This window comes from Schistocerca piceifrons, chromosome 4 (genome assembly GCF_021461385.2).
Source record: "Schistocerca piceifrons isolate TAMUIC-IGC-003096 chromosome 4, iqSchPice1.1, whole genome shotgun sequence".
NCBI lineage: Eukaryota > Metazoa > Arthropoda > Insecta > Orthoptera > Acrididae > Schistocerca > Schistocerca piceifrons.
In genome coordinates this window covers 317,461,519-317,486,113 of record NC_060141.1, presented here as the reverse complement: position 1 = coordinate 317,486,113, position 24,595 = coordinate 317,461,519, and the positions used below count along the sequence as shown (strand labels likewise).

Sequence of the window (24,595 nt, the reverse complement as noted above, 5' to 3'; positions counted from 1 at the left end):
TTCTGTTTGTAGATTATCTCCTCACTGGGCAAACAATTACTGGAGAGTACTATGCTAACCTCCTGGACAAATTGCAACAAAAGATATGCAAAAAGCCCAGGTGTAGCAAGGAAGAAAGTCATCTTCCATGAAGACAATGCGCGCCAGCACACGTGTGCCGTCGCCATGGAAAAATTACATGAACTAAGGTATGAATTATCGCCACACCCACCTTATTCACCTAATATGACTGTCTCGGACTTCCATCTCTTCCCAAAACTGAAAATTTTTCTTGGTGGATGAAGATTCACTTCAAACGAAGAATTGATAGCCGGAGTTGACAACTATTTTGCAGGCCTGAAGGAAACTCATTTTCAAGATGGAATCAAGGCACTGGAACATGGTTGGACCAAGTACATTAATGTAGGAGGAGACTACATTGAAAAATAAAAAAAAGTTTCAGTGGTGTAAGTACTTTTTTTTTTTTATTCTGTTCCGAGAACTTTCCTAACCACCCTCATACATTGGAAACAAGGTGAACATGTTGAAAAATGATATCAATAAAAAATGTGTACTCTTGTAATAAATTGTAAAAATTCATTGCAGATGCTTATTGACTTACCCTCGTAAATATTATCCACGTTCACATCAAAAATAAGTTGAGTCATTAAGATTTTGAGATGAGTTTCTGGACCAGTCAATGGCGATAACCAAGATTGTGATTAACTGATAAACTAAACAGACGCTTCAGTGCGTGCTAGAACTGTTCATTTTGAAAACACTTGGGCCTGTGCTTCCATTGTTGTATTATGAGCTTATGAATCATAGATGGCGGGAAAACTAATCAAAAATCCAGTTTTATTTTTTGCGGTATAAATTATTACCTGCCTAAAGTAGGTACATTGGATGAACAGAACTTTTGTGTACTGTTGCACTGGTGTACCCACTGTGTTCATAGTATATTATAAGATAGTATTATCTAATGATTGCAAATTTCTATCCTTTCATCCTCTGACTTTTAGGTCTTTGTCCCACTGATTTGAGATTTGCACTTTCAGACTGATTGCCTATGTTGTAAGGATTGTTCTGATTTTATTTCACAGGAAAGTTATTTAGTTCCACAAAGCTTTACTTTCGTTCCCTGCTTCACTTGTATGTAAGTCTACACACAAGGCAGGCAATACAAAACTGTTTTCAAATAGTTTATATCATGTCAAATGACAGAGAATCAACATTAACGGCAGAGAATTAACCTTAACTGAATTTTCTGTTGATGCTTGGCAGAAAATAATTATATTAAATAGGAAACACTTTGTAACGTTCTGAAAAATTATATTTATTTCATCAAAAACCAGCTTTCAGCTTGCTAGGCCATTGTCAGTTGACAACTGAATGTTGTAAACCCAGATAAAATGACTTGCAACTTGCACAGATATTAAACAATACAAAGTCCAGGAAAGAATAATGACAGTATGGAATGTCAACTAGTGGAAAATCCAGGATGGAATGTCACAATATTGTGAAAAGGAAAGTTGCTACTCACCATATAGCGGAGATGCTGAGTCGCAGAGAGGCACAACAAAAAGAGCTTTCGGCTAGTAAGACAACAAACACACACACACACACTCACACAAACACAACTCACACACACGTGACTGCAGCCTCAAGCAACTCGGTGTGGCCTCAGTTGCCTGACACTGCAGTCGTGTGTGTGTGTGTGTGTGTGTGTGTGTGTGTGTGTGTGTGTGTGTGTGTGTGTGTGTGTGTGTCTAATTTTGACGAAGACCTTACTGGCCAAAAGCTTTATTTGTGACAGTCTGTTTGTTGTGCCTATCTGCAACTCAGCATCTCCGCTATATGGTGAGTAGCAGCTTTCCTTTTCACAATATTGTAACAGTATTGAAATGGTAGAATGCTGCTGACCAGATAGATTAAATAACAGACAGGCACAATGAAAAAGAATGTAAGAAATATTCAGCATTTGGACTAAGTCCTTCAACAGAAGCAGAAAACTCGCACACAGGCACATTTCAAATATGGCCACTGTCATTCCTAGGCAATAAGGCCCCAACTGCGACTACATCGGAAGTGAGCAGCAAACTATCTGTGGTGGGTAGTGGTGCAATGGAAGAGGTGTAGGAAGTTATGAGAGAAAGATAGCAGAGTAGGGGTGGACGAAGATGCTAGTGCTGCCTGTGGCAATGTGCAGGGATGTGTTGGGTACAAAATAGGGCTGTTATGTGCAGCCTGGGGAGGCAGCACTGGAAGGGTGGAGGCGGGGGTAGAGGAGAGAAAGACTTGTGTAGGTGTGTTAGCGGGATAGAAAGCATGTATAGTGTTGAAATGGCAGGTGAAGGACAGGGACCAGTGAATATTGAGGCCAGGAGGAGTAAAGGAATGAAGGATATGTTGCAGGGAGCTACTCAGTTCAGAAAAGCTGGTGTTGGTGGGAAAAATCCAGCTGGTTTGGGCTGTGAAGCAGCTGTTAAAAGTGAAGTACATCACCTTGTATGGCATGCTCAGCAATTGGGTGGTCCACTTATCTCTTGGCCACAGTTTGGCAGTGGCCATTCATGCAGACAGACAATTAGTTATCCCATCCACATAGAATGCAGCACAGTGGTTGCAGTTAAGTTGGTAGATCATATGCCTGCTTTCACTGGTAGTCCTTCCTTTGATGGGGTAGGAGATGCCTGTGAGAGGACCTGGAGGAGATGGTAGCGGGAGGTTGTATGGGACAAATCGTATATCTAGGTCTTTTGCAGTGATCTGAGTCCATGAGGTAAGGGATTGGTAGCAGTGGTGGAGTAAGGATGGATGAAGGAGTTGTTGATGTTCTGGAGGAATGCAGAAAGGTGTCCTCACCCTCTGTCCAGTTCACAAAGATGTCAGTGAATCTGTACAAGAGGAGTGGTTTATGTTACTGAGTGGTTAGGAGGGATTCCACTAGATGGCTCATGAATAGGTTGGTGTAGGGTGGTGCCACGACAATGCCCATAGCTGTATGATGGATTCATTTGTAGGTCATCCATAGATGTATGATGGATTCATTTATAGGTCATGCCTTCGAAGGAGAGAAGTAAGTGACTGGGAATTAGAGTGTAGCTGGAGTCTGCTGGGATTGGAAAATGTAGTATTCAGTAGGGGATGTGGTGTCGTGGACAATGATGAGCAGGGTATCGAAAACTGCGGAGAGTCAGTGCAGGAAATAGTTTATGTCTTTCATATAGCTGGGTAGTTTATGGATAACAGGCTGAAAGACATTGGTCCATAAGTTCAGAGATTCTCTCTCTGGAGCACCTGTAATCGTCCATAATGGAATTTTGGTGGGTGGTTGGGTTTATGCAATTTAGGAAGCATGGAGAACGTATGGGTGTGGGGAGTGACAGTTTGGGGAGGGAGATGAATTCTGTTGCCTTTCTGGGATAGACCAAAGGATCTGAGGAGGGACTGGAGCCCCTGCTGGATTTCTAGAGTGGGGTCGCTATGGCAGATCTTGTAGATGGGTGTATCTGACAATTAATGGAGTCCCTCCACCAGGTCATTCATGTGTTTCATAACAATAACCTTTGTCAGCAGGTAGGATTATGAGGTTGAGATCAGTTTTTAGGTGGTGGATTGTGGTTATTTCTGCAGAAGGGGGTATCAAGTGAAATTTGTGACTGAATTGAGGACTTTTTGGTTGGGAGTCTGCAGCATGTTATCTTGCATGGAGAGTCATCGTCAGCTGGAGAAGTAACTTCGTGTGTGCCACAGGGGAGTGTAAAGGGACTCTTGCAGTATATGTTGTATAGTAAAGATCTTGCAGACAATATCAATAGTAAAATCAGGCTTTTTGCAGATGATGTAGTTATCTATAATGAAGTACTATCTGAAAGAAGGTGCATAAATATTCAGTCAGTCTTGATGAGATTTCAAAATGACAACTTGCTTTAAATGTTCAGAAGTAAAATTGTGCACTTCACAAAATGGAAAAAAAAAGAAGAAGCAAAAACCGTAGTTTCCTATGACTATAATATCAATGAATCACTGTTGGAATCAGTCAACTTGTGTGAATATGTGGTTGTAACACTTTGCAGGGATATGAAATGGTATGGTCACATAGGATCAGTTGTAGGTAAAGCAAGTGGTAGATTTTGGTTTGTTGTAGAATACTGGAGAAGTGAAATCAATCCACAAAGGAGATTGCTTACAAATTACTTATACAGAAAAGGGCAGCACGAATGTCCACAGGTTCGTTTAATCCATACACAGAGATACTGAAGGGACTGAACCGGAAGACTCTTGAAGATGGCTCTGAGAATATACTACAACCCCCTACGTATCACCTACACAGGGATCTTGAGGACAAGATTAGTATAGATACTGCATGCACAGAGGCATTCAGTCAGTCATTCTTCCCACACTCCATACATGAATGGAATGGGAATAAAGCCTGATAACTGGGACATTCCCTCTGCCATGCACCTCACGATGGTTTGAATACTATAGATGTATATGTGAGTTTCCTTGTTGAGTGATTCGAAGAATGATGGTGAGGTAAGGTTTGAGAATTCTGAAAAGTTTACAGGGGGTGATTTGGGAGCAGTGGTGATGGATAATGGTGAGATGGAGAAGTAAATTGAGTCAGGCAGAGTTCAGTATTAGTTTTTTATTATGTCTGATCGGTTGGGTTAGTGGCAAAATAGTGTTTCCATTGCAGGGACCATGAGAAGCAGAGGTGCTCCTTTAACATGACCAGCATTATTGAACTTGAGAGTTGTGCAAAAGGTAACCTTACAAAACCCTCTTTCATTGCATTACATTACTTAGTGTCTGTCCTTTGCTGTTTATAGTTTTCTATGTTTTATTGTTACCTTCCAAACCACACATGCTTTACAACATTTACCACACACCTTGTGAAGCTGACTTCACAGTCACCCTGTATAATCTGTCACGTACGAGCACAGCACATGGCTATTGTGCCACAAGGATTGTGGGTGCAGTGCTTCGGTCCCACTTTCTTCCAGCCTATATAATTATTCTTGAACCTCCAAATTGATCCCACCACCTCCCTTCAGCTTCACCTTTATCATGTGTACGTTGTTACATCCCACACTTAACAACTACGACCCCCCCCCCCCCTCCCCTCCCACTTTCCTTCCTTCATTTAAATATGCTCCTTACTGACAGCTTGTAATCCAAATACACCTGCTGCCTCCTCTCTTCACACACACACACCCAATGACCTACATCACACTGTGTTATCATATTTTTATGTATGTATTTATTTACATTTTCCTTTGATCTTCTCCCCTTTTCACGTCAATTTTATTTCATTTTTGTTTCTAGGCCCTAGTTACTCAGGTTTCACCTTCCTTCACTGTACTACTTCCATTTCGCCCTTAATTGATTTTTACACAATTTCACATATTATTACCTCTGTCTGTTAAAGTTCTGTCAGTCCATAGCCCTCACTAACCTAGTCCTGCAATGCCATGTAAATCAGCCCCAAGACTCCTTGTGCTACCCTTCTCCATCAATAAAATCCTCCTGCTTTGCAATTCCATATTCCAAATTCCTGCATCCATCTCCCAGATTGTGAAACCCTTGCCCACCAGGAATTAGAGTAGCATGCATAACACCACCTCAAAAAAACTGCCCTTGTTGTTCACATCAGGCTTCAGCCTTGGACTATACTATCCACCACCATTACAAAAGCATCGATCAAATCTCCCCAACATTCCCTCATAGCTGCCAAACCCTCCCTTGCAACCATATTACATTTACCAAATCCTCAGAAACTAACTCCCACTATAGATCGGAAACGGAGTCTAATGTTGAGGTTTACATACATATGAAATCAAAGTACTGCTTCTATGTTAGTGATGTAATGTCTTCCTTCCTGTCTGCTGTAGTTCACGAATCTGACAGACCTGAGAACAGTGGCACTGCAATTGCTTCCTACTCATCAATTCATTCACTCTTGCTAAAGCATGCAGAAGTGCAAGGCTGGTTGTGCCTTAGTACAGAAATTAAGTGCGCAATATTGCTGTTGTTAAGGAGCACTGACAGGGTCAGAATCAGATTACCTCTAACGAAGTTATGTTTTGTGACATTGTGGAGGTGGAAGACAAAAATAACATGATGCATTATATACAATTGCAAATGTGCTCAGTAAGAGGAGAAAGTTCAGTTCTATAGTCAACACTTCAGATGAAGAACATACAAAGTACATCCAATGAAAATAAAATGCGTATATGCTTGTCTGTTCCATTTCGGACACATGAAAATGTATGAAAACAGGACACAGGGCAACATGGCTGATATGTCACTGCAAGCAAAAAGAGTGCTGTTTATGTATTCTTTTAATCACGGTAACTCGTGTTTGCAAATTGACAGCGATTTGTGTAGCTTATCATTCATTTCTGTAACTTTTTTAAGATTTCTATAAATTTAGCTTAGTAATTAACCACCATTTAGTTAATTCACTACATCCTTGTGTCCCCTTTTCTTGTACTGTTGACCCAGAGCCAGCAATATGAAGAAAGTATGTATATATCAGCGTTATTGTTAGACATTCTCTAAATAGAAATTAAATATTAAAGTAAATTTACAGCAGTGCTAGAAACATTTTAATACACACCTGCATATACAAATATAGATGATGATGATGATGATGGTGATTAGTGTTTTAGGGTGCACAACAACGAGGTTATCAGCACCCACAAATATGGATAAGTGCATACATGCATAATTATACTTAGTTATAATAGAGGGAAACATTCCATGTAGGAAAAATATATCTAAAAACAAAGATGATGTGACTTACCAAATGAAAGTGCTGGCAGGTCGACAGACACACAAACAAACACAAAATTCAAGCTTTCGCAACAAACTGTTGCCTCATCAGGAAAGAGGGAAGGAGAGGGAAAGACGAAAGGATGTGGGTTTTAAGGGAGAGGGTAAGAAGTCATTCCAATCCCGAGAGCGGAAAGACTTACTTTAGGGGGAAAAAAGGATGGGTATACACTTTCGCACACACACACATATCCATCCACACATATACAGACACAAGCAGACATATTTAAAGACCACAGAAGGAGAAAATAAAGAGAAAAAGACGACAGGAAAGATTTCGAAATGCAACAGCGACAATAACAAACGTAATTGTTGGGTTCAAATTAATGATATGGTTATAATAGAGGGAAACATTCCACGTAGGAAAAATATATCTAAAAACAAAGATGATGTGACTTACCAAATGAAAGTGCTGGCAGGTCGACAGACACACAAACAAACGCAAACATACACACAAAATTCAAGCTTTCGCAACAAACTGTTGCCTCATCAGGAAAGAGGGAAGGAGAGGGAAAGACGAAAGGATGTGGGTTTTAAGGGAGAGGGTAAGGAGTCATTCCAATCCCGGGAGCGGAAAGACTTACCTTAGGGGGAAAAAAAGACGGGTATACACTCGCGCACACACACACACACACACACACACACACATATCCATCCACACATATACAGACACAAGCAGACATATTTAAATATAGATATATTTTTCCTACGTGGAATGTTTCCCTCTATTATAACCATATCATTAATTTGAACCCAACAATTACGTTTGTTATTGTCGCTGTTGCATTTCGAAATCTTTCCTGTCGTCTTTTTCTCTTTATTTTCTCCTTCTGTGGTCTTTAAATATGTCTGCTTGTGTCTGTATATGTGTGTATGGATATGTGTGTGTGTGCGAGTGTATACCCGTCTTTTTTTCCCCCCTAAGGTAAGTCTTTCCGCTCCCGGGATTGGAATGACTCCTTACCCTCTCCCTTAAAACCCACATCCTTTCGTCTTTCCCTCTCCTTCCCTCTTTCCTGATGAGGCAACAGTTTGTTGCGAAAGCTTGAATTTTATGTGTATGTTTGTGTTTGCTTGTGTGTCTGTCGACCTGCCAGCACTTTCATTTGGAAAGTCACATCATCTTTGTTTTTACATAATTATACTTACATATACATATGTACATATATGAGATCCCCTCCCCCCCTCGCATGAACTCAAGCACACGTGCATGCATGCCTCTACTCTTACATGCTGCCAGCTGAGAATTTTCCTACATCTTTATCTCCAAAGTCATTTTTGTACATCCAAGGAGTGATGGTTCTAAACTGCTACCCTGAGGAACACCTGTAGTAATGTATTTTGTATCATTTAAATATTTCACAAAAATTTGCTTGAAACCTGTGCTGTATCTACCTTCTGCACCCTGTTTACCAGATGCAGTAAGAACCATTCATTTGATACTTCTCTTATTTCTAATGATTTTACTTTGCTTGGTGGAATATTGTGGTAAGCCATGTTGAAAGGGCAATCTGAAGTGCCCCCAGTTTGTAGCATACAGTTATTTTTCAAATAATATGCAGAAAAGAATATGTTTACTCCATTCATAACATATTTGGTCTATGATTTTATGGATTCAGATGAGACTTTCTCCAATGGCAAGCAAAATTTTCAAATCCGTAGCACTCTTATACATTCAGCACTTTAAGAAAGTGAATGTCTAGTCAATTTCATCAGCACAATTTAGTTAACGTGACACTATGACATAATGGTTTTTCCCATGCTTGTTTATAGCTTTATAGTTGTGCTTGCACAGTTTAGAATGGCCAAACGACGCATTTAAGTACATTCAAGTGCTGTATTCTATACAAAACAATTTCATTGAATTTATGTTCATGACAGCCTTCAAACTCTGAGGTACAAAATGCACTTGTAATGCGAAGTTCGTTGTCTTGTGTTGTTAGGAGATAACTGTAGAGATGTCATCATTATTTCCATGTACATCCATAGACATTAAAAGGAGTATTATATAAAAGTATGTTACAATTTTATTTTCATTATCAGTTTTCCACTCCAGCATTCTTCTCTAGTATGTGTCCTTTACCATGCTTGTCTTAGGACTGTATTCCAGCTGATTCACCTTGTTCATATATCCTCCTCCATTTGGTCCAGCCACCTCTTCCTTGGCTATCCTATTGGTCTGCTACCAATCACAACTGTGTGTAGCCATTGTTTTGCTATCCTACCTCATCCATTTGTTTGTCATGGCCAAACCATATGGAATGAGCCTTTGTCCCTTTTCCTCCGAAGGATGTGTACACTCTAGTGTGTTCCCTTATTTTTTCATGTTTTACCCTACCCTTCCTAATTCACTGAACTTCATTTCTGTAGCCTGCAGTTTGTTGTCAACCTGTTTGGTTATGTTGTGTAGCTTCCTAAGCCATGTGGTATGATGAGCACAAAGTATAACTGAAAGAGTCTCTCTCTTGATTTTTAAGGGTCTTCCTTGTTCCAGAATAGATTCCAAGCTTGATGATAGAAATGATCTGATTTTTTAATTTTGTTATTGATCTCATGCTGTATCCTTTTATCACTTGAAATGATGCACTCAAGATATTTTCGCTGGTCTGCTGTTTTCGGCTGTGTGTTTTCAAGCCTTATTTTTTCTCTCGAGTTCTGCCTATTGATTTACACTGCAACTGTTATTTTTGTGTTTATTATTAATCAGTGTCATGTGGTTGGAGAGTTGTACCAGTTATTGTTTCAGATTAGTTTCTCATAGAAGCAACTGAGATCTACACTATATGATCAAAAGTATCCGTACGCCAGGCTGAAAATGACTTAGAAGTTCGTGGCACCCTCCATCGGTAATATTGGAATTCAGTATGGTGTTGACCCACCCTTAGCCTTGATGACAGCTTCCACTCTCGCAGGCCTACAGTCAATCAGGTGCCGGAAGGTTTCTCTGAGAATGGCAGCCCATTCTTCACGAGGTGCTGCACTTGAGGAGAGGTATCGATGTCGCATTCCAAAACACCCCAAAGGTGTTCTATACGATTCAATCAGGACTCTTGTGCAGGCCAATCCATTACAGGGATGTTATTGCAGTGTAACCACTCTGCCACAGGCCATGCATTATAAACCGGCACTCAATTGTGTTGAAAGATGCAGTTGCCATCCGCGAATTGCTCTTCAACAGTGGGAAGCAAGAAGATGCTTAAAAAATCAATGTAGGCCTGTGCTGTGATAGTGCCAAGCAAAACAATAAGGGGTGCAAGCCCCCTCCATGAAAAACATGACCACCACCTCCGAATTTTACTGTTGGCACTAAACACGCTGGCAGATGATGTTCACAGGGCATTCGCCATACGCACACCCTGCCGTCGGATCGCCACATTGTGTACCGTGATTTGCCACTCCACATGTTTTTCCACTGTTCAGTTGTCCAATGTTTACGCTCCTTACACCAAGCGAGGTGTCTGGTATTTACCCACATGATGTGTGGTTTAAGCAAGGTGTCGTTTGGCATTTACTGGCATGATGTGTGGTTTAAGCAAGGTGTCGTTTGGCATTTACTGGCATGATGTGTGGTTTAAGCAAGGTGTCGTTCAGCATTTACTGGTGTGATGTGTGGTTTATGAGCAGCCTCTCGACCACCAAATCCAAGTTTTCTCACCTCCCGCCTAACTGTCATAGTACTTGCAGCGGATCCTGATGCAGTTTGGAATTCCTGTGTGATAGTCTGGATAGGAGGGATGAAGTAGTGAAGGCAGCAGAGAATCAAGTAGGTAAAAAGACGAGGGCTAGTAGAAACCCTTGGGTGACAGAAGAAATATTGAACTTAATTGATGAAAGGAGAAAATATAAAAATGCAGTAAATGAAGCAGGCAAGAAGGAATACAAACGTCTCAAAAATGAGATCGACAGGAAGTGCAAAATGGCTAAGCAAGCATGGTTAGAGGACAAATGTAAGGATGTAGAGGCTTATCTCACTAGGGATAAGATAGATACTGCCTACAGGAAAATTAAAGAGACCTTTGGAGAAAAGAAAACCACTTGCATGAATATCAAAGAGCTCAGATGGAAACACAGTTCTAAGCAAAGAAGGAAAAGCAGAAAGGTGGAAGGAGTATATAGAGGGTCTATACAAGAGAGATGTACTCGAGGGCAATGTTATAGAAATTGAAGAGGATGTAGATGAAGATGAAATGGGAGATACAATACTGCGTGAAGAGTTTGATAGAGCACTGAAAGACCTAAGTCGAAACAAGGCCCCCGGAGTAGACAACATTCCATTAGAACTACTGACAGCCTTGGGAGAGCCAGTCCAGACAAAACTCTACCATCTGGTGAGCAAAATGTATGAGACAGGCGAATTCCCTCAGACTTCAAGAAGAATATAATAATTCCAATCCCAAAGAAAGCAGGCGTTGATAGATGCGAAAATTAGCGAACTATCAGTTTAATAAGTCACGGCTGCAAAATACTAACGCGAATTCTTTACAGACAAATGGAAAAACTGGTAGAAGCTGACCTTGGGGAAGATCAGCTTGGATTCCGTAGAAATATGGGAACACATGAGGCAATACTGACCCTACGACTTATTTTAGAAGCTAGATTATGAAAAGGCAAACCTACATTTCTAGCATTTGTAGACTCAGAGAAAGCTTTTGACAGTGTTGACTGGAATACTCTCGTTCAAATTCTGAAGGCGGCAGGGGTAAAATACAGGGAGCGAAAGGCTATTTACAATTTGTACAGAAACCAGATGGCAGTTATAAGAGTCGAGGGGCATGAAAGGGAAGCAGTGGTTGGGAAAGAAGTGAGTCAGGGTTGTAGCCTCTCCCCGATGTTATTCAATCTGTATATTGAGCAAGCAGTAAAGGAAACAAAAGAAAAATTCGGAGTAGGTATTAAAATCCATGGAGAAGAAATAAAAACGTTAAGGTTCCCTGATGACATTGTAATTCTGTCAGAGACAGCAAAGGACTTGGAAGAGCAGCTGAACAGCATGGACAGTGTCTTGAAAGGAGGATATAAGATTAACATCAACAAAAGCAAAACGAAGATATGGAATGTAGTCAAATTAAGTTAGGTGATGCTGCGGGAATTAGATTAGGAAATGAGACACTTAATGAAGTAAAGGATTTTTGCTATTTGGGGAGCAAAATAACTGATGATGGTCGATGTAGAGAGGATATAAAATATAGACTGGCAATGGCAAGGAAAGCGTTTCTGAAGAAGAGAAATTTGTTAACTTTGAGTATAGATTTAAGTGTCAGCAAGTCGTTTCTGAAAGTATACGTATGGAGTGTATCCATGTATGGAAGTGAAACATGGACGATAACTAGTTTGGACAAGAAGAGAATAGAAGCTTTCGAAATGTGGTGCTACAGAAGAATGCTGAAGATTAGATGGGTAGATAACATAACTAATGAGGAGGTACTGAATAGGATTGGGGAGAAGAGGAGTTTGTGGCACAACTTGACTAGAAGAAGGGATCTGTTGGTAGGACATGTTCTGAGGCATCAAGGGATCACCAATTGGAGGGCAGCGTGGAGGGTAAAAACTGTAGAGGGAGACCAAGAGATGAATACACTAAGCAGATTCAGAAGGATGTAGGCTGCAGTATGTACTGGGAGATGAAGGAGCTTGCACAGGATAGAGTAGCATGGAGAGCTGCATCAAACCAGTCTCAGGACTGAAGACCACAACAACAGTCTGGATAGATGTCTGCCTATTACACATTACAACCCTCTTCAACTGTCGGTGGTCTCTTGTCAGTCAACAGACGAGGTGCCTGTATGCTTTTGTGCTGTACGTGTCCCTTCACATTTCCCCTTCACTATCACATCGAAACCAGTCGACCTAGGTATGTTTAGGAATGTGGAAATCTCGTGTACAGACGTATGACACAAGTGACACCTGACCACGTTCGAAGTCCACGAGTTCTGCAAAGTGCCCCATTCTGCTCTCTTGTGATGTCTAATTACTACTGAGGTCACTGATATGTAGTGCAATGCACCTAACATGAAAAACTTGTGTTTTTGGGTGTGTCCGAATACTTTTGATCACACAGAGTATCTATCAAGCAGCCAGCATATAGATAAATTCTCAGTAGACTCCCTATTTTTGACTCACAGTGTGTAATAGAAACATTTAAGAGTTTGATGCGATTCATGAGAATGTGAGAGTACAGTACTCTTTGACCATATAGATGTAAACTTAGCATGCAGTAGGCATTATCTTTGTGAACAACAGTGAGCCTTTTTGATGAGTAAATAATGTACTGAAGGTACTGTTGTGCTCATGTCAATTTGTTTAAAAGAAAATGGAGAACATTTTTAAAATAACATTGGAAGAAAAATATTTAAACATCTCTTACACATAGTTATTTGTCTTTCGAGAATTACAAGCAGTGTTATATGAAGAAACATTGGTTATCTGTAAAAGACTAGTGGATGATTACATACATCATCTCCCAACTTCTGAACTGCAGAAATAATTCTGATATTTGATAAATAAACACATAAATGTGTCAAGATGTTATAAATTGACAGCATTGTTATGTGAGGGACATTGGTTGTTCGTAAAAGACTACTGGATGATTACTAGGGCCCGGATTTTAATTACCTAAAAAACAGTGAAATATGCAAGCATTTATGACCTAAAACTTACATAAATATGACCTTAAAAAATAAAATATGACTTAATGGAAGTTTGCTTAAAGCATTTGTGTTTGTTTATTTAATTTTTTATTCACCATAAAATAATACAAAATTCACTTCTCAAAATATTGTAAGTATAATTCTTTCTTTCTGTAGGGTTTGTGGCTAATTTGCACCTATTTTTTGAATGTCTGAGTGTTTTATTTTCTAAACACAAAATAGAGTGAAAAGATCATCTATCGAAACAGTAAAACAATGTTTTTATTTCTAAATAGTATTTAAAGTGTTTCACATTATTTAATAGCGTATGTCAATCTGCAGTATATGCAAAGTTGCACTGGATCACAAGGTGCATTTTCAGGTTTTCCATTGTCAAAGATCTACAGTTGTGGCTGAGGATAGTTTTGTACCTGGAGAAGTTCCTCTCCACTTCACAAGACGTCACGGGAGCATATTTGAAGGCAGCCAGGACACTGGAGTTCAGCTTTGTTTCAGTATCTTCAAATGTTGTGGCATTGCCTGAAAGATTGTCACTAATTTTGCACAGTATAGAATATCCAGGATTCCGTTGGAGAACACTTTGCAATTTGGTTTTCACTTTGTCAGCCACATGACCACGAGCTCAACCCAACTCACTCTGCACATGTTGCACAATACTCAAGGCCTCACATAGCTGAGTGTCAACAGCTTCCAGTCGTTTGGTGGCTTTTCCACGTCAGGGTAATTTGTTTGCAACTCTGTGCAATGCATGTGTAAGGCAAGTGGCGTACGCCATACTGGGGTAGAGAATCTGAAGCCCTTTGGCTGCTTTAGCCATATATGAAGCACCATATGTTACAAGCAGCAAAACGTTGTCTCTTTTCACACCATCTGGCCACAGTAGCTTCAGAGAGTTGTAAACAAAATAGCAATCGTTTACTCTATAGAGAGCTTCACACATTAGTAGGAACATGTCTCCAGGGCCATCAACTTTTATAACTCCAACAACAACATTTGCAATATATTGCCCACTAATATCCGCAGTTTCATCTATCGACAGCCATATCTTTTGTTGCTCAGCAATAGTAATTCGTATTTTGTTGAACACATCATTGTAGCATACGGATAAATAGTTCTTTCTCAGTGTAGATTCATCTGGAACAGGATGTGTTGTGTACTTCTCCAAGAACCATCTGAAGCGTGGATTCTTCAGCTTTTCGAATGGGATGTTGCAGGACACCACCATCTCACACAAATCCTTGCAGAATGATTGCACAGTTGACAATTGACCTTCTCTGTTCAAATAACAATGTTTGCCTGCTGTTATTTTCAGCACTTCATTTCACACAGCTGCTGTGTTTAGCGGTATTACAGTGTTGTTGCACATTAAAGCACTTTTCTGCACTAACTTTAACTTCACACAGTTTACAAAATAATATTTTCCCATCAGTACTAAAGAACTTCTCTCCAAATTCTCGAACATATCCTCGCAACTTCACGCTGTCGGAGCACTTTGCTTTAGGCATGTTGAACAAGCAAAGGCTGTATTCAAACTGGTTACTGGGAACACCTGTGTGACTGCGATGATTATTATGGCAGTAGCCGGCTTTGTTGGCGCTGAGAGCGTATTGTCGACTCTGCGCAACAATGTTTTATGTTCGCAAAACGACTGTTGTGGTATACTGATTTTCTGCTACAGTCCTGAGAAATAAAGCTGTGTACTAATTTATCTGTTTATCTTTCATAATAACACGTTAAATATTGTCTCATGAGCAACATATTCATTTTCTTATTCGTGTGTCCCGTAAGATACGAGAAAAGTGGTATATGCATTTTTGGCAAAAGTTTACAGAAATATGACCTATTATATTAAAAGTTAGCCACAGTATGATGTATTACTAAAATTTGTTGAAATATGACTTTATGCACAATCAAAATACATTTTTCGACACTAAAATGACTAGATTTGTGTATAAATTGTTCTAAAATTCACCCTATAGCTCAGAAAAAAATATGACTTGTCACTAAAATCCTGGCCCTAATGGTTACGTACATCATCTCCCAACTTCTGAACTGCAGAAATAATTCTCATATTTGATAAATAAACACATAAATGTGTCAAGATGTTATAAATTGATATAGTAAATTTGTTACAGAATTTCTTATCATCGGCATTGCCAATACCTGCTGGTGAATTTTTAAGTAATAAAAATGACAGTTACTCTACTGATCTGAAGTACAATGGAGATTGTCGAAGTGATGATGTAAGTATCAGTATTCATTTTTTTCTTCCTTTTCAGTTTAAAGTGCTGAACTGTTTCATAATTTGTAATTTTCTATTAATTTCACAACTGTAGTGTTGTCATAATTAGAGTGATGAGACCAGATGCTTGAGAGGTGTGTCTTTTGTTTAATTTATTGCTCTTTGTCTGTCTTTTTTTCCATGTGAAATAATTTTTTAGTTGTTTGACACAGTTGAAGCTTTAGGGGAAGAGATCAGTTGTCTATTTGTCATAGAAACTTCTAGTTTTGTCTGATTCGCTGTATACCTATGAATGGAAGGAAGAAGGCATATTACTGGTAAACATTTTATCACTAGACAGGCTGTGGATAACTGGACAGGACTTGGAGCTCTTTCTTTTACCAATTGCACACCAATAGCTTAACCACTGTACAACCTTGTTTTGTTTCTGAATAGAATTTCACTTTCAGTATATAGGAAAGTTCTGATAGAATATAAATAATTTAGGACTAAAGGAGAGCACTCACCGAATTGCAGGCATTGAGTCACTGAAGGCAAAACACAAAAGAGAAAGAAAACTTGCTAGCTATCAGAGTAAACCCTTTCTTGAGCTAGAGTACACACACACACACACACACACACACACACACACACACACACACACACACAACCTGTGCCTTTTCACTGTGCTTGCTGGGATTGCATTTTGGCAGATGGAAAAGGATGGGGTGGGGCGGGATGGGTGGAAGGAGGAGGAGATTAATGTTCAACGTCCCATCAACATCGAGGTCATTAGGGACAGAGCAAAAGCTTGGGTCAGGGAAGGATGGAGAGGAAATCGGCTGTGCCCTTTTTCAAAGAGACCACCCCAGAACTTGCCTGAAGTGATCTACAGAAATCATGGAAAACATAAATCAGGATGGCTGGACGTGGGTTTGCACTGTCGTCCTACCGAATACAAGTTCAGTGTGCTAACCACTGTGCCATTCCACTCAGTGGACTGGGTGGAAAACAGAGAGAGGTAGGAGGCAGAAAAAGGGTTGGGGGAGGGGATGGTTAGTGGCTCAGATGAAGGCCAGGAATTTGGGAGGGAGAAGTAGCTGGTGCATGGTGTAGGCATGTATTGTGTAGGTACCAAAGTCGGTGGGCTGCAGTGTATGATGAAAGTGACATGGATTTGGAGCGAGTGACAGCTCAAAGAAAGTAGAAATTGATGGGTGGAAGGTGTAACAACAGTAAGTTAACAGAGATTAAGGCCAGGAGGGTTACAGGAGTGAAGGATGTCTCGCAAGGATGACTCACATCTGTGTAGTTCCAGAAAGTCAGTGGAGAGCAGGAACAAGATGGCGTGGACTGTGAACAGCCACTGAAATTGAGCATGTTCTGCTCAGCTGCATGTTGTGCCACTGGGTGTACAGCTTCGTGCTCGGCCCCAGTTTGGCGTTGGTCACTTATGGTGGACAGCTGATTGATTATCATACCAACATAAAAAGCTTTGCAGTGATTGCAGCTCAATTGGTATATAACATGGCTGGTGAGGTAGGATAAACCTGTGACAAGACTGGAGCAGAAAGTGTTTGGGGGGGGGGGGGGGGGGGGGGATTGAACAGGTTTTGCATCTGTTTTTTCCACAGGGATGTGTTCCCCGTGGCAAAGGGTTGGAAACTTTGCCACCTATGGACGGAGTTATCTGCAGTGAAAAGAACACCTTTGCCCCATTTTGCTGTTGGTCTCATGAGGCCTTCACAGTCAGGCACAGCCACTTAAACCCAGTTCTCAAGCAGGATTTCCCATGCCAAAATCTGCTACTCAGGAGTGTCATCCTTGTCATCCAATATCATCCTGGACTGCAACCACTGAATCACATCCTTTGCCAGGACTTTGATTGTCTATGAACATACCTGGAAGTGAGGGATATCATACCCAAGATTCTTCCCAACCCTCCTAAAGTGGTATTCTGTTGCCTATCCAACTCCCTAGAACATCCATACGCCACTTGCACTCCCAAGCCACTTGCCCAACACTTCCTACTCCAGCCCTGTCACAGGATTATCCCACTCCATCAGAGGCAGGGCCAATTGCGAGAGCATCCTTGTCATATACAACACTGCTGCAATCAGTACACAGCTTGTTGTGTTGGAATGACAATCAACTAGCTGTACAATTGAAAGAATGGCCACCATCAAACAATAACCAAGAACAAAACTGAGCACCTACTGGAATAATATGTTCAAATTCAATGGCTGCTTCACAACCCAGGCCATCTGGATCCTTCCCTCTCCTCCACCACCTCCAAATCCACCAGCTTTTCTGAGCTACAAAGATGAGATTTATTCTCACAATATATCCTTCGTTGCTGTAACCTTCTTAGCCTCAATCTATCTTAACCCACTGTCCCCACACTTTCCACCTAATCATTTCCCCTTCCTCAGTCCTGTCACCTCCTCTGAATACATGTCTTCTACATTACGTCCACTGCATCCCACACCAGCTTCAGTATTCGCACATCACAGGGCTAGCCCGTGTAGCTGCCTCCCCTCTCACCCACATACCTAGTCAGTAAACCTGCTGCTTCCCTCTAAGCCACTAGCTTCCCCATCCCCACTCCCCTCCCCTCTCTAAGCACTCCATTTAACACAATACCCATTCCACCCTATTCCACCGGCTGAAGTGCAATCCCGGCATTGTGTATCCACCCATTCCACCCTATTCCACCGGCTGAAGTGCAATCCCGGCATTGTGTATCCAGCCAGCACAATGTAGGAGCACAGGTGTGTGTGTGTGTGTGTGTGTGTGTGTGTGTGTGTTGGGGGCCTCTAGTTCAACTTAGGATTTATTCTGAAAGCTGGCAAGTTTTCTTCCTCTGTCATGCTTGCGTGTTGACAACTCAACACTTCGAGTGGTGTCCTAAGTTATTTAGAATTTTTCTTTTTATGTTGCTTAAATAATGTGTGTAAATTACATATAACTGCCACAAATGTATTAAAATGGCTCTTAATATGCATTTTTACAACGTGAATAAAAATTAATGTTAGGAATTCTGAAACAGAATATTATTAATTACAAGTATACAGAAAGAGAAAATATCACAAATAGAGACTTAACACTAGATACTTCCCATCACAAACTTATTTTTTGGAACCACATGTTGTGTGTTCAGGGCAAAAAAAGAGGAAATAGTTGCGGGAGATTGGGAAGGGGAGGCAGGACACCTACAGTCAAGGTTTCCGAGATACCCACCGTGCATACTTCTATGGACGTATGTGCACCACCTATAGAACACACTGACTGACTTCCTGAAGTTTGCTACTTTGCTACTTACCTTAAAGATGACACATTGAGTTGCAGGCAGGCACAACAAAAAGACACTTATACATTTGCTTTCTGTCAGAGCCTTATTCAGAACAGGAAAAACACACACACACACACACACACACACACACACACACACACACACACACACACACACAGAGAGAGAGAGAGAGAGAGAGAGAGAGAGAGATATACATTCACACAGGCAAGCACTCTTAATGCCGAAGAGCACTGTCTGGTGGAATGTGCAGGGACCATATTGCCAACAGGCACAGCGTCACGAGGCTGTGGGGAAAGGGGAAGGGGTTAATGGGGAGTGAAAAAGGAGAGGAATGGGCAAGGGGAAACATGGGAGATGCGTTGGCAGAGGGCAGTCCACAAAGAGGGCGAGGGGACAAGAATAGGTTGTAGACTGGGAAAATTCAGGAACGGAGAATGTGTTGTAAGGATAGCTCTCATCTGCACAGTTCAGAATAGCTGGTGGTGAAGGGCAGGATCCAGGTGGCTCAGGCAGTGAAGCAACCATTGAAATCGAGCATGTTATGTTCAGCTGCATGTTGTGCCACTGGTTGGTCTACTTTGCTCTTTGCCACAGTTTGGTGGTGGGTGTTGGTCCTGTTGGACAGCTGGTTGGTAGTCATGTCAGTATAAAAGCTGTGCAATGATTGCAGCAGGGCTAGCATACAAGGCTGCTTTCACAGGTGGCCTGGCCTTTGATGGGTTAGGTTAAGCCTGTGACAGGACTGGAATAGGAAGTGCTGGGTGGATGGATTGGGCATGTCTTCCATAAGGCTATGATCCCTGTGTTAAGGAGTTGGGGTTGAGAGTAGGAGTGGCATAGGGATGGACTAGGATGATGTGGCAGTTGGGTGGGCAACATAATATTACTTAAGGAGGGTTGGGAAGGATCTTCGGTAGTATGTCCCCCATTTCAGGGCACTATGATAGGGGTGGTATTGTGTGACAAAGGGGGCACTCCATTATAGATGGTTCTGAGGCTGGTGGGAGGATTGGGGATATGAGGGGAAATGGCACGGGAGATCTGTTTATGGATTGTATCTGCGATATAGTGCCTATCTGTGAAGGCCTTGGTGACACCCTCAGCATAATGGGCAAGGGAGTTCCTGTCACTACAGATACACCATCCTCAGATGGTCAGGCTGTGTGGGAGGGATTTTTTAGTGTGGAAGGACTGACTGCTGTCAAAATGCAGGTACTGTTGATGGTTGGGAAGTTTAATGTGGACTGAGCCACAGAAAGGAGGTGGTCAGCATCTAGGAAATTGACACACTGGGTTTAAGAGGACCAGGTGAAGCAGAGGAGAGAGAAGATGTTAATATTGTGAAAGAATGAGGATACAGTGTCTTGGCCTGGGTCCAGGTCTTGAAGATGATATCAGTAAACCTGATGCACACAATCATAGCCCGTATTTATAAAAGAATTATGTATCCCAAAATTGAGAAAGTCTTTTGGGCTATTAAATAAATATTGAATTGTGATAGTGACATAGGAAGAAATCTTGCAGTTCATTGATCTGTGTTCCTTGGCATGTTTGTAAAATCTGAACAGTGATAACGAACATACTTATATTTACATAATAGAGAATATTACAGAACGTAGTTCTGTTACATTAATGACAAATTCCCAGAACCTAATATAAAACACAAAGGTGAATAAAAAGTTTTTGGATACAGCAAGACTCCAACTAGGTAAACGTTACTTCGTATCTCCGCATTTTTATCCACATTACAGTCAGAGCTGCCAGTGGTAGCAGTCATGTGCGCTTGAGGTGGGATTGCTTGTGTGAATGTGTGTGTGTGTGTGTGTGTGTGTGTTTTCTTTTTGCAGAAGGCTTTGGCCGAAAGCCACGATACGTAATAGTCTTTTCATCTGCAACTCAGTGGGTAATATTCATGGTGACCAGCGATCTATGCTTTTCCTAACATTATTGATATTCCAACCTGGAGTTTCCATTGTTCAAATGTGAAAATTGGTTGGTTGGTTGGTTTGGGGGATTAAAGGGACCAGACTGCCATGGTCATCGGTCCCTTTTTCCAAAGACAAAGAACACCCACAGAGAATAAAAACAAGGAACAGAAGATATCACAGACGATACAGAACAAGGGATACTGAGACAAAGACAAGACAAAACAAACTAAAACCACACAGAGTGTGACGGTGGTTGGCCGACCATAGACATAAAAAAGGAAAGGCCAGCCACTTAGAAACACATTAAAAAATCAGTGTAAAACCATAGGTCAAAGGCCAGAATCAACACAAAACAATAAAATACAACAGAAACACTCAGATTAAATGATAAAATCCCCCTGCCCGAATAAAACGTAAAACTAAGTCAGCCATAGCGGAGTCGTCTGTTAAAAGGGCAGGGAGCGTATCAGGCAGCGCAAATGTCTGCCTGACCACAGCTAAAAGGGGGCAGGCCAACAGAATGTGGGCCACTGTCAAAGCCGCCCCGCAGCGACATACAGGAGGGTCCTCCCTGCGCAGTAAATAACTGTGTGTCAGCCGGGAGTGGCCAATGCGGAGCCGGCAAAGAACTACCGAGTCCCTGCGAGTGGCTCGCAGGGATGACCGCCACACAGCCGTCGTCTCCTTGACAGCACGGAGTTTATTGGACATTGTCAGTTCGCGCCATTCCTCGTCCCATAGCGCCAAGATTTTGCGGCGGAAGACTGCCCGCAAATCAGTCTCAGGGAGGCCAAGGTCCAGAGATGGCTTGCTGGTGGCCTCTTTCGCCAGGCGGTCAACATGTTCGTTACCTGGGATACCGACATGACCGGGGGTCCACACAAAGACCACAGAGCGGCCGCAACAGGCGAGAGTATGCAGAGACTCGTGGATAGCCATCACCAAACGAGAACGAGGGAAACACTGGTCGAGAGCTCGTAAACCGCTCAGGGAATCGCTACAGATAACGAAGGACTCACCTGAGCAGGAGCGGATATACTCTAGGGCACGAAAGATGGCGACCAGTTCAGCAGTGTAAACGCTGCAGCCATCCGGCAAGGAACGTTGTTCGGAACGGTCCCCTAGAGTGAGCGCATACCCGACACGACCAGCAACCATCGAACCGTCAGTGTAGACAATACCAGAGCCCTGATACGTGGCCAGGATAGAATAAAAGCGGCGGCGGAAGGCCTCTGGAGGGACTGAGTCCTTCGGGCCCTGTGCCAGGTCCAGCCGAAGGCAAGGGCGACGAACACACCATGGGGGTGTATGCAAAGTAGCCCGGAAAGTAGGTGGAACAGTAAAAACCTGAAGCCCAGAGAGAAGCTCTTTGACGCGGACCGCTATTGTACAACCAGACCGGGGCCGACGATCTGGCAGATGGACGACCGATCGCGGGAACAGGAGACGATAATTTGGATGCCCGGGCGAGCTTAGAACATGGGCAGCATAAGCGGCCAGCAAACGTTGGCGTCGGAACCGCAGGGGAGGTACACCTGCCTCCACTAGTACGCTGTCCACGGGGCTGGTGCGGAAAGCACCAGTGGCAAGGCGTATCCCGCTGTGGAGAATTGGGTCCAGCACCCGTAACGCAGATGGGGATGCTGAGCCATAAGCCAGGCTCCCATAATCCAGACGGGACTGGATTAACGCCTGGTAGAGCCGCAACAGGGTAAAGCGGTCGGCGCCCCAGCGGGTGTGGCTCAAGCATCTCAGAGCGTTTAGATGCCGCCAACACGTCTGTTTAAGCTGCCGGATATGAGGCAGCCAAGTCAACCGGGCATCGAAAACCACCCCCAAAAACCTGTGGGTCTCCACCACAGCAAGGAGTTCGTCGGCAAGATAAAGCCGCGGCTCAGGATGGACTGTTCGGCGCCGGCAGAAATGCATAACGCGGGTCTTGGCTGCCGAAAACTGAAACCCATGGGCTACAGCCCAAGACTGCGCCTTACGGATAGCGCCCTGTGAAAATTATTCAACCACTAATATGATGATCTGTCATTTTATTACAACAACTTGTACCAATAATGACACAATTTCAAGAGGTCCTCAGTGTGCTGGTGCATTGAAATATTATATATTCATAGAATGGTAATGTGCTTGCATGCCATGTAGTGGATCTGGGTTTGATTCCCAGCTGGGTTGGAGATTTTCCCTGCTCGTGGACTGGGTGTTGTGTTGTCCTCATTATCATTTCATCTTCATCACCGGCACGTAAGTCATCCAATGTGGCATCGACTGAAATAAGACTCTTACTTGGTGGCTGAACCTCCCCGGATGAGGCCTCCCAGCCAGCAATGCCATAAGATCATTTAATTTCATTTATTATATAAAAGCCACCAAACATGGGTTTCAACTGAAAATGACAAAATGCAATACAGGTTGTTAATAAATGAATGGAGCAGTTTTAAAATTAATAATAAATCAATTCATCACGAGCAGACCTTTTCCAGCATGAGCAGCAGTAACTGTCCCAGTTTTTGATACATTAATCACAACCCTTAAATATATGCACCCTTGGTCCCACGATACACACCTACATGGTAACTAATTTTTTTTCCTGTATTCAGTGTAGCATGTACTCTGTGATAGTTTGCAGTGCATGCTTTATCTGACCTCACACTTTCTCAAGGCAAGAGCATTGGAGGTTCATAAACTCAGTCTTTCACAGACCCCCACAGAAAGAAATTGTGAGGTGTTAAATTTGACAAATGGGTTGGTTACGGGAGAAATTGATTGTCAGCTCTTGCAGTACATCCAATCCCGTGTCTGTGAAGAATGTGATTAAGAAGCTTGCATATATTCCTGTGAAAATAGTGTGGAGCACCATTCAGTTGCAAAAGGTAATCATTATAACTGGTATTCAGCTGGGGTAATAACCAGGTTTCCAATATGTCTCAAAGTGAGTTACCTGTCACCATTTGTTGTTTGAGGAGAAATGGGATGTGCACTATCTTGCATAACACTGCACAGAAAATGTTCACTAGAGAGTCACACTGATGCTGCATCTGCATATGTTGTTTCTTGCTCCCCCAGTTACAGACATTGTGTGTGTTCACCTTGACACTTGCATGGAAAGTGGCTTCTTCGCAGGAGGTGAGGCTTTCTGCAAAAGCAATGCCCTCCATTTTTAACTTCAACTCTTCTCAAGAGCACCGCTTTTTCACTTTGTCTGCAACACCTTTCACACCGTAATCTTTGGTGTGGACAATTCCGTGCTTGCTTTATTAAGTGACTTATGAGGACTTCAATGAAAGGTTCTTTTTAAGGTTTGCATTAGATGCATAGGGCAACCATGACTCTTCCCCTTACAAAGGCATCCAGTTTCCACAAACTTTTGGTACTACCTATCTATGTTATTCTTGTGTGGTGGGTCTTTCCTAAACCATGCAAGAAACTCATGCTGCACTGTAACCAAAGGTCTGAACACCTCGAAACAGTGCACACAGGAAGCCTTTTCCTATTGAGACGCCATCTTGGAGCCGTATACTATACTAGTGCAGTAAGCCTGACAATCGAACAGCGAGCAGTGCATCAAAAACTTACAGACAGTTGCAGCTGCTTATGCTGTAAGGCTTGCCCATGTTAAGTAATAAATCGATTTATTATTAATTCATTCATCATTCAT

The 24,595-nt window shown here is 42.1% G+C and overlaps 1 protein-coding gene across 1 annotated transcript in view; it reads left to right on the top strand.

Annotated features, from left to right (window-relative positions):
• The window catches only part of LOC124794997 (roquin-1), a 251,544-nt gene that overhangs the window by 202,972 nt on the left and 23,977 nt on the right, over positions 1 to 24,595 (top strand). The window contains 1 exon segment of the mRNA XM_047258752.1: positions 15,602 to 15,709. Coding sequence (XP_047114708.1) covers positions 15,602 to 15,709 — 108 coding nt within the window.